At 31.1% G+C, this 14,413-nt stretch overlaps 2 protein-coding genes and 1 long non-coding RNA gene across 3 annotated transcripts; 2 read left to right on the forward strand and 1 right to left on the reverse strand.

Moving 5' to 3' along the window:
* Positions 1-1,286: 1,286 nt before the first annotated feature.
* LOC136777880 (uncharacterized) lies at positions 1,287-4,455 on the reverse strand. Its single transcript, XM_066734462.1, has 7 exons — positions 4,388-4,455; positions 4,094-4,294; positions 3,539-3,905; positions 3,255-3,455; positions 2,746-3,103; positions 1,958-2,215; positions 1,287-1,333 (listed from the first exon to the last, which is right to left on the reverse strand). The coding sequence occupies exons 1-7, from the start codon at positions 4,453-4,455 to the stop codon at positions 1,287-1,289; spliced, it is 1,500 nt and encodes a 499-aa protein (XP_066590559.1).
* A 2,166-nt stretch (positions 4,456-6,621) lies between these two features.
* Positions 6,622-9,791, forward strand: LOC136777881 (uncharacterized). The gene is made up of 7 exons (XM_066734463.1): positions 6,622-6,689; positions 6,780-6,980; positions 7,169-7,535; positions 7,619-7,819; positions 7,971-8,328; positions 8,863-9,120; positions 9,745-9,791. Exons 1-7 carry the CDS (start codon positions 6,622-6,624, stop codon positions 9,789-9,791), a joined length of 1,500 nt encoding a protein of 499 aa, XP_066590560.1.
* A 3,285-nt stretch (positions 9,792-13,076) lies between these two features.
* LOC136777922 (uncharacterized) lies at positions 13,077-13,849 on the forward strand. Its single transcript, XR_010823335.1, has 3 exons — positions 13,077-13,213; positions 13,297-13,399; positions 13,762-13,849. It is a non-coding gene; the product is annotated as an uncharacterized lncRNA (long non-coding RNA).
* Positions 13,850-14,413: the final 564 nt, after the last annotated feature.

The raw sequence follows: 14,413 nt of genomic DNA on the forward strand, positions 1-14,413 counted from the left end.
TATGACTAGTCTCATCAAATTCTATTGAGAAATACGCCTGTACCATTGTCCCGCGTTTCGCCGTATGCCTTATATTTCAAGCATTACGAAATCTCCTTTTCTACAATTTTATTTCAAAATGATAATTGCATTTTTAGCAATTTCATTATATCGGCGAAATGAAATGTTCTCAACATTATTTTAGCAGTATTTATATGTGTATAGCTACAGATAGGGGAATAGCGTAAATATCAGGAAAGCTTTGCAGTAAGTTTCGATGCTGGAGTGGGGGAACACGTTAGCGTGAGCCGCGAGAGGGGAGGAAACCTAGCTTTCTTCCTAAAAATTTTTGGTTTTCGTCCACCTCAAAAACGCGGGACAATGGTACGGCTCTATTTCTCAACCGATTTCAATGTTTTTGGGCTTGTTGGAATCGTTAGGTCTGGCACCTCGTCATAAAGAAGCCCGATTTTTCGATTTGTTTTGCGTTTAAATATTATTAATGCAAATTTTTAAACAATTTTATTTTTTTACGTTTTTTGGAAAATACGGCTTTATTTATGACACGGTGCGAGTCCTAACGATTCCAACAAGCCCAAAAACATTGAAATCGGTTGAAAAATAGCGCTGGACACTTCTCCTTCGTTTTTTGTTCCGTAATGTTGGCTACAGAGGGCTTGAGGGATCCCGTTAACATTTCCCGAGATTGTTGAAGCTAAAGCATTGTGTAATTTCATTTTATGAAATTAAGATATATTAACTGTATCGTGTGCAGTTTTTACCAACGAAGGTCTAATAAATCACGAGGAGTAATAAATTAATCAGCGAATTGTATATCGTATTATAACGTTTTCGTATTAATTATTGATTCAGGCTGAAATATGAACCCTAATTGACTTTCCTTATTTTCAGAATTTCTGAATGAAGTGAAACATTTGGATGAAATAACGATGAGCCTCATACATATTGCTTTTAACTGCATTAATTCATTTTACTTAAAATCTCTGTTTTGGTGCAAGATTCCAGGATGCAAGACCTAGGTGTTCAGTCAAAGAAATAAAAATACAACAAGAGGTTATTTATGGATAGTACAAAGTCAGATGTTGACTAAAAAATATAAACTTTCCTTAATGTAGGTGAGTTGGAATTAAATATTTCGATGTTATTTCTTCAAAGAATTGGACTCAGAATAATAGTTTATATTGTCAGCACATTTAAATGTAATTAGTTTTCTGAATTTTAATGTTTAACATTTTATTATTGAGTAATAATTATTAACACATTTTAATGAAACAAATTATTATTTTTCAATCAGAATCTCTTCTTTCCAATGTCATATTGGCATCTTCATTATCTGTAAAAATAAAAAAACATCATGGTTATTAGATTTTTTATTACAAAATATCGATAACTGAAACGAATTTGAAAAAATAAATGAAGCAACATATTTTTAATAATTTTAAAAATATGTTATACAGTGCAACTGATTTATTAACTTTGAACGAAACTTTCAAGACCATGTGAAGTTTTCATTGATAATTTAAAAAGGAAACGTTATTTGTTATACATTTTTTCTTATTAAGAATGGTGAGCTTTTTAAATCACTCTTGTAAAATATTTTATTCTAAATGTTAATGAGATAATCGTTTACAATATATGCGTATAAGTTGCTGCAAATATATACAGCTTTTCATTTAAAAATACGAGTTCAATTTATAACTAGTATGAAGATTGACATTAAAATAATATTCGAGATCTGTAATTTTCCATTCACTCTAATTTATAATTGTGTATTTTTATAGTTTATCGTGATCATATGCAGTAGCAAGTTTATATATAAGTGTTAATTTTAGAGCATTACATATATGAGGTTCCTTTAGCTCATCTAAAACCGAATTGTTTCGTGTATGAGTTAACCTGACTTCTTGTAAATTAAATTAAGTTGCTTAAAAGTTATTCTATACAAATCATTACCAACCTAAATGGTCATAAGTTTCTCTCCTTTCGATGTTCTTGAATATTTCTGTTGAGAAATTTATCGACTGATCCAGAAATTCTCCTATTTTATTTATTAAAGTGATATTATCCTCCTCAAGGATTAAATATTGTTGGAAGCTTTTCCATGATTGTCCCAACCATTTGGTGAGCTTATCAAGATCCTTTTCCTCCCCATAATTTCCTCTTTGCAATTGATGCAAAGTTATTTGGTAGTTCTTGATGATTTGAATAATTTTATCTAAAAAAATATATACATACATATATACTATATTTATATATATATATATCAATTTTAACCTAATTTCTCCCTATCTTAGCGGTGACCGTTTGAAGAAAAATACATTTTAAACAATATTTGTATTATTCAGCGGTGAACATAAGATGATGTATTTTATTTGTTTTTGCAGTTGTCATTTAAATGTCACGTTAAAGTAATCTTGACTTTTGCTGAAGGAAATCCTTTTGTTAAAAATTATTTTAAAAATTTTCAACATAAAATTGCATGAGTTTATAATTGAATCGAATCATTAGGAAATATTTTAGTTTTAAAGGTAAGTATATATGGTTGACAGTCAATGTTTGTGTGTGTGTGTGTGTGGACTGCAGTAAAATGAATAAATCTTAAAATATATATTAGTATCTTTCGTAATTGACGTTATACTTAGTGTCTAAACCAATAACCAATTAAACCAGTTACTAAATATGTAAAACAGCAATTGATTTTACATCACAAGAGATCATAGTTGATGTTGGCTAACATATACTTACTGAAAAAATGATGTATAGGTGGTTTAATTCCTATCATGTCATTAAGGTAACGATGATATCGTTCTTGGCCGTTGTTCGTTCTATCTATACTTTGGTAAACCGAAAATGTTTTTGGCGATGTTTTAATTATCCACTGTCTTTTGTAGTATAGAATAAATGGCGCTAAAATGTCAAATATTTCTTCTCTTCCTTCTATTTCTTCACAAAGATGTAGAAATGCAGTTTCTATTAATCCATGAGGTAGAAAGGATAAATTTATAAATTTTCTTATAAATATTTTGGCCACTGCAGCTTCTTCTTCATTTAAATTTTCAATTTGAGTCTTAATGCCCAATTTTTTTAGTTTCTTCGTTATACTCTGGATATAAATTAAACTTGTTTATTACCATCGTAATTTGTTAAGTAAATTGTATGTTAAAATTTACATTCCGTTAAAAATTATTTACAATAAAATTATCACAAGGAAATTATAATGTAATTGGAAACATCTGTAATATATTAACACTTACGTGAACTAAATGGAAATAACATCCCTTTATTTCACAATTAGGAAATGTCTCTTTTATGGCAGATTGCAAGGCTACCTCATAATCGCTCATAAATGTGGCAGGTACCATTCGGGGTGCAATTTTAGCCTTTATTAATTCGAATGTTTGTTTATACAAAACTTTCGATTTCCTGGACATGATTGCCCATGCAAACGGGATAATCTAAAAAGTAATATTTTGCATAAATCCATTATACTTCATATTCGAAATAATAAATGTTATAGTAAACATAATATAAAACGTACTTTATTATAACGTTTTGTCATCAACGTTAATAATTGGTAAACCCCTTCGACGTTAGGCCTTGTTTTAAAAGTGGCATCTGCGAAAAAGCAAATAGCATTTTGCAAAACATTATCTGCGAATTTTCTTACACCGAAAACGACGCTGATATTTCGTTGATCCACTTCATCAACATATTTAAATATTTCCATTTTATAGTTTTCATTGTTGTAATTAAAATTTAGCAGCTTCTGCCAAATTTCATTGGAATTGAGAAGGTCGTCTATGTCAAATAAATTGGTTGGTAGGGGAGGTGTGGAAAGCTGGCACCATTTTCTTAAGCTGTGTTTTATTTGATTGTAGGATAAATGGTGCATGTCAGAAGAAAAGCTAAAATATTTAAAAAAGAAATTGTAGGAAACGAGAATCGAAGAAATAATAAAATAGCGGAATTGAACTAATCATTCATTTTGAATATTGAAAATAAAGCTATTTCAATAATAATAAATGTTTGTTAGAAAGCAGTAGAAAAAATAAAGAAAAGGACAATTTATTAACGTAGAATAATCATTGCATACTTTTCACATAATTCAGAATATACTTCGCGTGGGGTTATTAAACTATTCTGAGAATAGTTGAAGGCATTTTCTCTTAATCTGGCAATTTTTAAATATGACTCATCAGCTTCGTGCTGGTTATGTTGATGTGTGATAATCATTTGATTGTTTGCCCCTTTTTTAGCTCGTCCACTACATAAACGATCTTTACATCTATAATAACTGAAATTAAAATAAAAAAATGAAACTGCTTTACGTCTTAATAATGCAAAATGCATTCCCACTTGAGCATTTTTCTAAGAAAACATAACATACAGTAATTCTAAAGACGAATTTGGAAATACATGGACATTTTGCTGAATATCAAATTCGTTGGTTTGCATTCTGCGTATTTGGTTCGTTCAGGAAAAATGTGTAAGCGAACATACATTTTCAGATTTATCATTGGTACTTAAAAAATTACAAGAAAAAAAAATACCACAGAATAGTATCATTTTTATAAAAGTTACAAGTTTCGGAAGAACACTTTGTTTACTTTCATCGTCAAGTAATTGCAATAAAGAAAACTTACGTTATGCGCTCATTATTAGAATTTGTATAGTGTTTATCTATATGGTAGGTGAAGCCCTCATAATATATGCTACTGGTTTTCCTTATAATGTAATTTTCTCGCCTCTTAAACGTACGCTCACGACATCTTTTGTATTAAATATTCGTGTTGTTATTTACCTTCATTTTAAAATAAATGTATGTTTGCTCAAACGTCTTGCAACTAAACAATTACGTCGTTATAAGCACAGTGTTCAATTTTTTGCGTCAATTGCCTATATCGATGTTTCTATCCATATTACTAAATGAGATATACTATTGGCTGAAACATATTTATCTTCAATCTTTCGAGAGCATATTCATTGGTTGCATTTACATAGCAGATAAGCAGTCATGGAGCTGGTACTGAAATAGTGGTTGCGTTCAGCGAGCTCAACAGTTGAATGAACAGTTTAGCGATTCTATCATCTGATTAGTGAAAGTTTCACTTGAGGCCAATCAGATAATAGAATCGCTAATCACTCACTCAACTGTTGAGCTCGCTGAACACAATCAATGAGCATTTTCAATAGAAGTAGCAGCTATATAAAGCTGCTATTAAAATATTCAATATAATTGGTCGATTAGATTTGGTGCTATCTGATTGACGAACCACATCTCATTGGCTGTGTTCAGCGAGCTCAACAGTTGAGTGATTGATTAGCGATTCTATTATCTAATTGGCCTCAAGTGAAACTTTCACTAATCAGATGATAGAATCGCTAACCTGTTCATTCAACTGTTGAGCTCACTGAACGCAACCACTATTTCAGTACCAGCTCCATGACTGCTTATCTGCTATGTAAATGCAACTGTTTGAAAGTTGATTGGGCGATATCCGCAAGGAGGTCTAGGAAGGAAGCCTCTAGGGTGACAAAAACAACGCTCAGGAAATCTGGTAAAAATCAGTTTATTTGATTGGAAAAAAATACAAAAGAATCAAAAAGTGCTCCAAAGGAGGCTGAGCCGCAAATTGATAATCCACCCAAAGTTACAACTACGAAATCCAACCCTGTGGTCCCCAGGTCCCCGGATAGGATTCCCCGCACCTGAGACTCCCAGGCAACGAAGATAGAGAGAAAGGAAGACGATTTCTTGGAGCCCAAGAAATCGTTGATGGAGCAGAAATGCGTACTAAGAGACTTAGTGGCGTCGCAGGAAGGGAGGAATGGCTAAGCTGCTAATCATACAAAAGTTTGACAGAGTCTAGAGCCTAGACTGACTGAAACGAGCCGCACTTATCACGGAACTCTTGGGTATTGATATGTACAATAGACCCAAATAATAACAGCGAGAGAGAGTTCTACGCCGTGGGCCACCTATCGGCCTCTGTTGGAGGTAGGATCAAGAGAGACAGAGTGTGAGCGGGAGCGAGACGGCCTGAGAGTCCCAGACCGCTCGTACCTACACTCCGATCTCCAACAGCAACCAATGAATATGCTCTCGAAAGATTGAAGATCGATATGTTTCAGCCAATAGTATATCTCATTTAGTAATATTGATAGAAACATCGATATAGGCAATTGACGCAAAAAATTGAACACTGTGGTTATAACGACGTAATGGTTTAGTTGCAAGACGTTTGAGCAAACATACATTTATTTTAAAATGAAGGTAAATAACAACACGAATATTTTATACAAAAGATGTCGTGAGCGTACGTTTAAGAGGCGAGAAAATTACATTATAAGGAAAACCAGTAGCATATATTATGAGGGCTTCACCTACCATATAGATAAACACTATACAAATTCTAATAATGAGCGCATACCGTAAGTTTTCTTTATTGCAATTACTTTACGATGAAAGTAAACAAAGTGTTCTTCCGAAACTTGTAACTTTTATAAAAATGATACTATTTTGTGGTATTTTTTTTTTCTCGTAATTTTTTAAGTAACAATGATAAATCTGAAAATGTATGTTCGCTTACACATTTTTCCTGAACGAACCAAATACGCAGAATGCAAACCAACGAATTTGATATTCAGCAAAATGTCCATGTATTTCCAAATTCGTCTTTAGAATTACTGTATGTTATGTTTTCTTAGAAAAATGCTCAAGTGGGAATGCATTTTGCATTATTAAGACGTAAAGCAGTTTCATTTTATTTTAATTTCAGTTATTATAGATGTAAAGATCGTTTATGTAGTGGACGAGCTAAAAAAGGGGCAAACAATCAAATGATTATCACACATCAACATAACCAGCACGAAGCTGATGAGTCATATTTAAAAATTGCCAGATTAAGAGAAAATGCCTTCAACTATTCTCAGAATAGTTTAATAACCCCACGCGAAGTATATTCTGAATTATGTGAAAAGTATGCAATGATTATTCTACGTTAATAAATTGTCCTTTTCTTTATTTTTTCTACTGCTTTCTAACAAACATTTATTATTATTGAAATAGCTTTATTTTCAATATTCAAAATGAATGATTAGTTCAATTCCGCTATTTTATTATTTCTTCGATTCTCGTTTCCTACAATTTCTTTTTTAAATATTTTAGCTTTTCTTCTGACATGCACCATTTATCCTACAATCAAATAAAACACAGCTTAAGAAAATGGTGCCAGCTTTCCACACCTCCCCTACCAACCAATTTATTTGACATAGACGACCTTCTCAATTCCAATGAAATTTGGCAGAAGCTGCTAAATTTTAATTACAACAATGAAAACTATAAAATGGAAATATTTAAATATGTTGATGAAGTGGATCAACGAAATATCAGCGTCGTTTTCGGTGTAAGAAAATTCGCAGATAATGTTTTGCAAAATGCTATTTGCTTTTTCGCAGATGCCACTTTTAAAACAAGGCCTAACGTCGAAGGGGTTTACCAATTATTAACGTTGATGACAAAACGTTATAATAAAGTACGTTTTATATTATGTTTACTATAACATTTATTATTTCGAATATGAAGTATAATGGATTTATGCAAAATATTACTTTTTAGATTATCCCGTTTGCATGGGCAATCATGTCCAGGAAATCGAAAGTTTTGTATAAACAAACATTCGAATTAATAAAGGCTAAAATTGCACCCCGAATGGTACCTGCCACATTTATGAGCGATTATGAGGTAGCCTTGCAATCTGCCATAAAAGAGACATTTCCTAATTGTGAAATAAAGGGATGTTATTTCCATTTAGTTCACGTAAGTGTTAATATATTACAGATGTTTCCAATTACATTATAATTTCCTTGTGATAATTTTATTGTAAATAATTTTTAACGGAATGTAAATTTTAACATACAATTTACTTAACAAATTACGATGGTAATAAACAAGTTTAATTTATATCCAGAGTATAACGAAGAAACTAAAAAAATTGGGCATTAAGACTCAAATTGAAAATTTAAATGAAGAAGAAGCTGCAGTGGCCAAAATATTTATAAGAAAATTTATAAATTTATCCTTTCTACCTCATGGATTAATAGAAACTGCATTTCTACATCTTTGTGAAGAAATAGAAGGAAGAGAAGAAATATTTGACATTTTAGCGCCATTTATTCTATACTACAAAAGACAGTGGATAATTAAAACATCGCCAAAAACATTTTCGGTTTACCAAAGTATAGATAGAACGAACAACGGCCAAGAACGATATCATCGTTACCTTAATGACATGATAGGAATTAAACCACCTATACATCATTTTTTCAGTAAGTATATGTTAGCCAACATCAACTATGATCTCTTGTGATGTAAAATCAATTGCTGTTTTACATATTTAGTAACTGGTTTAATTGGTTATTGGTTTAGACACTAAGTATAACGTCAATTACGAAAGATACTAATATATATTTTAAGATTTATTCATTTTACTGCAGTCCACACACACACACACACACAAACATTGACTGTCAACCATATATACTTACCTTTAAAACTAAAATATTTCCTAATGATTCGATTCAATTATAAACTCATGCAATTTTATGTTGAAAATTTTTAAAATAATTTTTAACAAAAGGATTTCCTTCAGTAAAAGTCAAGATTACTTTAACGTGACATTTAAATGACAACTGCAAAAACAAATAAAATACATCATCTTATGTTCACCGCTGAATAATACAAATATTGTTTAAAATGTATTTTTCTTCAAACGGTCACCGCTAAGATAGGGAGAAATTAGGTTAAAATTGATATATATATATATATAAATATAGTATATATGTATGTATATATTTTTTTAGATAAAATTATTCAAAGCATCAAGAACTACCAAATAACTTTGCATCAATTGCAAAGAGGAAATTATGGGGAGGAAAAGGATCTTGATAAGCTCACAAAATGGTTGGGACAATCATGGAAAAGCTTCCAACAATATTTAATCCTTGAGGAGGATAATATCACTTTAATAAATAAAATAGGAGAATTTCTGGATCAGTCGATAAATTTCTCAACAGAAATATTCAAGAACATCGAAAGGAGAGAAACTTATGACCATTTAGGTTGGTAATGATTTGTATAGAATAACTTTTAAGCAACTTAATTTAATTTACAAGAAGTCAGGTTAACTCATACACGAAACAATTCGGTTTTAGATGAGCTAAAGGAACCTCATATATGTAATGCTCTAAAATTAACACTTATATATAAACTTGCTACTGCATATGATCACGATAAACTATAAAAATACACAATTATAAATTAGAGTGAATGGAAAATTACAGATCTCGAATATTATTTTAATGTCAATCTTCATACTAGTTATAAATTGAACTCGTATTTTTAAATGAAAAGCTGTATATATTTGCAGCAACTTATACGCATATATTGTAAACGATTATCTCATTAACATTTAGAATAAAATATTTTACAAGAGTGATTTAAAAAGCTCACCATTCTTAATAAGAAAAAATGTATAACAAATAACGTTTCCTTTTTAAATTATCAATGAAAACTTCACATGGTCTTGAAAGTTTCGTTCAAAGTTAATAAATCAGTTGCACTGTATAACATATTTTTAAAATTATTAAAAATATGTTGTTTCATTTATTTTTTCAAATTCGTTTCAGTTATCGATATTTTGTAATAAAAAATCTAATAACCATGATGTTTTTTTATTTTTACAGATAATGAAGATGCCAATATGACATTGGAAAGAAGAGATTCTGATTGAAAAATAATAATTTGTTTCATTAAAATGTGTTAATAATTATTACTCAATAATAAAATGTTAAACATTAAAATTCAGAAAACTAATTACATTTAAATGTGCTGACAATATAAACTATTATTCTGAGTCCAATTCTTTGAAGAAATAACATCGAAATATTTATTTCCAACTCACCTACATTAAGGAAAGTTTATATTTTTTAGTCAACATCTGACTTTGTACTATCCATAAATAACCTCTTGTTGTATTTTTATTTCTTTGACTGAACACCTAGGTCTTGCATCCTGGAATCTTGCACCAAAACAGAGATTTTAATTAAAATGAATTAATGCAGTTAAAAGCAATATGTATGAGGCTCATCGTTATTTCATCCAAATGTTTCACTTCATTCAGAAATTCTGAAAATAAGGAAAGTCAATTAGGGTTCATATTTCAGCCTGAATCAATAATTAATACGAAAACGTTATAATACGATATACAATTCGCTGATTAATTTATTACTCCTCGTGATTTATTAGACCTTCGTTGGTAAAAACTGCACACGATACAGTTAATATATCTTAATATCATAAAATGAAATTACACAATGCTTTAGCTTCAACAATCTCGGGAAAAGTTAAGCACCAAATTAGCTCTGCCGGTGTGTTCGGAATTTTATATAAAAATTAAAAATAGAAGATATTAATATGCTGTTATGAAAGATCAATTAGTAAGCTAGATTTGTATTTATTATGCTTATATAGAATAGCTATAGTGTGGATATAGCTACAAACATGCATCCATAAGATGTTTCATAATTTCTTGCTTCAATAATAACTACAACAACAATGTCTACATTAATTGTTGGATACATATATAAGATTGAATCCGTCTTGTTTTAGTCGAATTTATGCATTGAGAACAAGCCTGAAAAGAATAATGAACTTAAAAATGCTTAATGACAATTTACTATAACTTATTTTATTCATAACACTAATAAAAAATACCTTGTGTATTTTATCTAGACGAATTGCTTCCCTAAGAGCGCTTAAATATAGCTATTAGCAGCCCTGGTTGAAGAGCAGCTTTTCAGAATATTCTTCTGTACTAACTTCATCTGTTTCTTAATAACTTGTGTTTGGCAAATTTTTCCTTGCTTCCATATACTATCCAAGGTAGTATCACTCTCTTCGCTCTTTGAGATTCTTAGATTCCTCCAAATAAATTGCACGATAATTGGTAGGTACATTTATCCATATTTTTTGTCCTTTTCTCTATATATATTTGAAAGACAAAATTTATTTTGTAAATTGAATGCTTCGTTCCAATAATTTTTAATATAAAACTCAGATGTTTATTACCTAAAATATCAATTTTATCAACTTTATTTCACTTGAAACAGCTATAGTACTCTTCAAAATTCAACAAGAGTATACTATATACCTCTGCGCTTGCTTACCCTTCTGCATAAAATAGTGTTAAAAAATTTCCATGCTGTATGTTTATCTGTAAGAGATAGAATGCATATTTACAAATCAAATCATTTATGATAACAATACGTATATATTTAGTATATATACATACATATATACTATAGAATTCATTTTAATTTCTAAGCTGCTGTACCTACTCATTGCATTCCTTAAATCGTAGATGATAACTGACATTGATGGTGTATCCAGATTAATGCTTCTGATCGTATTAAATTCAAATTGTTGGTTATTCTGACAGTTTGATGGCAACATGTGCTATCATGTCCAATTTTCTGTATGTTTAACCATTTTATGTAAGAGATTGCACATCTAAAGGAAACAAAATAACACACACAAAGCAATTTATTCTTAACAATTGTTAGAAATTTAAATTGATAAACTTATCTCATAAATCCACAATTGTAGTTATTGCATACATATATCCTAATACTATGTTTACATTTTCACAATTTTGACATTTCCACCTTACACGCACGTGCACTCACACCAACCCATATGATACTCTTATCCAGTCCAGTGTTGCCAGCTTCTCAAAATTAGGATTTTAGATGATTCAGTCGGTAATCTGCAATACCGATTTTTGACGAACGTGAAGTTCGCGTTTTTCGGTCATAATCTCATTCGGTCAATTTATCATTCCGTAATCTTCTATACTACCATTTATCTTCGTTCTTGGCTATTGGAAAAGCTTTTGAAAACTATTCAAAATATAATTATTCCTTAATTTGTGTACCGTTATGACAGAATAATAATGAATAAAGCTGTCGGTTGCTCGTTTATTTATATGGTTTAAAAGAAGATTTCAAGCCTTTAAAAAGACTATCTGTTCACGGTGCACTGAAGAAGCCTCGTGGTCTAGGCGGTAAGGTAATCGCGTGGCGATTCGTGGGTCCGGGTTCGATTCCTGATCGGTACTTTTCTTTTTTTTTTAAGATTAAATTTTTTTAAATTGCCATTGACTTACAATAATCAATAATAAACTAAAGAAATGCAGATTTTACGGAAATAAGCGAAATATAACGATGAAATTATAGTTAAAATAATTATTATATATCAAATACGCATTTCCTTAATTTATTATTGATTTAAATAAGTCAATGCTGATAAATAAATATGCTAGAAAAATCATGTATAAAGGCATTGGCCTGCAAATATAAATGACATCGAATATTGGTAGATTTTCGGCAAAGCGAAACGGAAAGATTTTGCCTCCACTCTTCTGCTAGAAGCTAACAGCGAGAAAGACAGAGAGGTCCGAGAAAATATATCCGTTCTCTCTTTATTCCGCTTTCTGGCAACAATGCATATATGTTTTACCCTATTCTAAGCTTAACGCTCGTGCTTCGTGGTCTCTTCCGATAGATGGCGTTAGGGGTTAGATGGACCTGAGACACGCGTTTGCCAACACCAGCGCCGCCTACCGGTAGGGATTGCCTCGGGACCTCGCATGAGCAATCTCCCGTTTCATCTCTGATGCCGGTCATTGTACCTGGAGAGAGCATAAGGTCTAGTGATGCTTAAATCATCCGGTACCCGGCCCTAGGTCCTACAAAATATTTTAAGAGGAGTATACTTTCTACCTCTTATATGAATATGACTGATGCGGGACGATATTCACGCGTGCGCAAACTAAAATTGAAAGAGCTCCATGGGAAAGAGGCAGTTCCTTGTTGCTTTTAATGATTTAACTAAGGGTGCATTCGGGGAGGTACTACTAACGCTATTAAATCCAAATACTACCAGTGCCATTCGCGGAGCGAAATAGCACAACGTAGCGTTATGCTCCGCGAACGTGAATATTGATAAGATAGCGTTTGTTGGAGGCCCGCCATGCCGGTATGCACGTGGTGAAAAAGTGGTCTATTATAGTTGAGGATTTTAATTACAAGAAAAGAATGTGTTGTAATTATCTGGTCGTGGCCATGATAAAAAAAATAGGTTGATTTTTCTAAGGTGAGTATTAGCAATGAGACAATAGTACAAAAATAAGCATAATTATAAAATTAACTACTAGTAAATCAATTATCTTATTCTAGTGCATATATATAAAAATGGAGGAAATAATTTTTCTCGATGAAGAAAAGCAACAAAAATACTCCATACAAGTGACCACAGCTGATGCAGTCAGAGCCAGGAATGGTGTGTAATGTCTTGATATTAACAATAAATTATTAAATAGATTCATACTTGGGGGTCAGGTTAGCCTGACAATAGATTTTAACACTAAACTTATCGTGGACTTTTTATACACGTTTTTACTTTTTGAAAGGATAATTTGACAGCCAAATGGTAACTTTAGTGTTAATTTTTAGAAGTTTTTATTTTCATCTTCAATGTTTTGAAATTTTTGCTTATAGATACACATTTTGCTAATAGATTATTAGAGTCTGCTCGCCACAGTGGGTGGTAAATATATATAAAATCTTTTTAAGTATTTTAATATAAATCTTATAAAATAATATAAAGGATCTTTCTGAATTTTTAATTTCATTTCTTTAAAGGCCCTAGCACTTCAGCAGTTCAAATTCAAAGCTTGGATACTTTAATTGTATGGACTCAAATTTAAATTTAATAAATGAGATGTCTCCTGAAAGATCACCAAATACAATGAAAACAAGAAATAATTTTGAAACTTTCGAAGAGGAAGAAGAGGAATTAATAGATGGTAATTAAATATACATTAAAGAAATATATTAAATTTGTTTTTCATAATAATATTCAGCTCAACTAATCAATTTTATAAACTAAGTAGCATTTGTAATTGTTTGCAGATCCAGGTTCAGGCTTATCGCATTATAAGTGGTGCCATGAGGCAGTACTGCTTTTAATTGAAGAGTTTAGAAAAACCGAGGAAAATATAAATTTAGGCAAAATTAGCCAAAAAAGGGCATGGCAAGAAATATCACAAATACTATGTGTTAAAGGCTATCACTGTACCGGCAGACGGTAGGGGTTAATCTAGCCCAAAATTTTTTTAGAACGCGTGCACCTCTCTAGACAATTGCATGAATATGGCGACAGTCTGACAGTTCAGTACAGTCTGCTTTAAAACTTCATTAAAATATCTAATAGTGACATATGGTTGAATGCAGTCCCAGATAACATTTTGTGTGCAGATTGGCAGCAGATTGCTAACAAAAGTGCTCAAATGTT

Source organism: Prorops nasuta, unplaced genomic scaffold (assembly GCF_024137725.1).
Source record: "Prorops nasuta isolate Cenicafe-Biocafe unplaced genomic scaffold, Cenicafe_Pnas_1.2 PNAS00012, whole genome shotgun sequence".
Classification (NCBI taxonomy): Eukaryota; Metazoa; Arthropoda; class Insecta; order Hymenoptera; family Bethylidae; genus Prorops; species Prorops nasuta.

Bases quoted from the DNA above. Each gene is read 5' to 3' on its own strand.
- LOC136777881 (XM_066734463.1), top strand. From the start codon at position 6,622: ATGCAAACCAACGAATTTGATATTCAGCAAAATGTCCATGTATTTCCA. The intron at 6,690-6,779 runs GTATGTTATGTT...TTTTAATTTCAG, and splicing joins AATTCGTCTTTAGAATTACT to TTATTATAGATGTAAAGATC. The intron at 6,981-7,168 runs GTATGCAATGAT...TAAATATTTTAG, and splicing joins TATTCTGAATTATGTGAAAA to CTTTTCTTCTGACATGCACC.
- LOC136777880 (XM_066734462.1), bottom strand. From the start codon at position 4,455: ATGCAAACCAACGAATTTGATATTCAGCAAAATGTCCATGTATTTCCA. The intron at 3,906-4,093 runs GTATGCAATGAT...TAAATATTTTAG, and splicing joins TATTCTGAATTATGTGAAAA to CTTTTCTTCTGACATGCACC. The intron at 3,456-3,538 runs GTACGTTTTATA...ATTACTTTTTAG, and splicing joins TGACAAAACGTTATAATAAA to ATTATCCCGTTTGCATGGGC.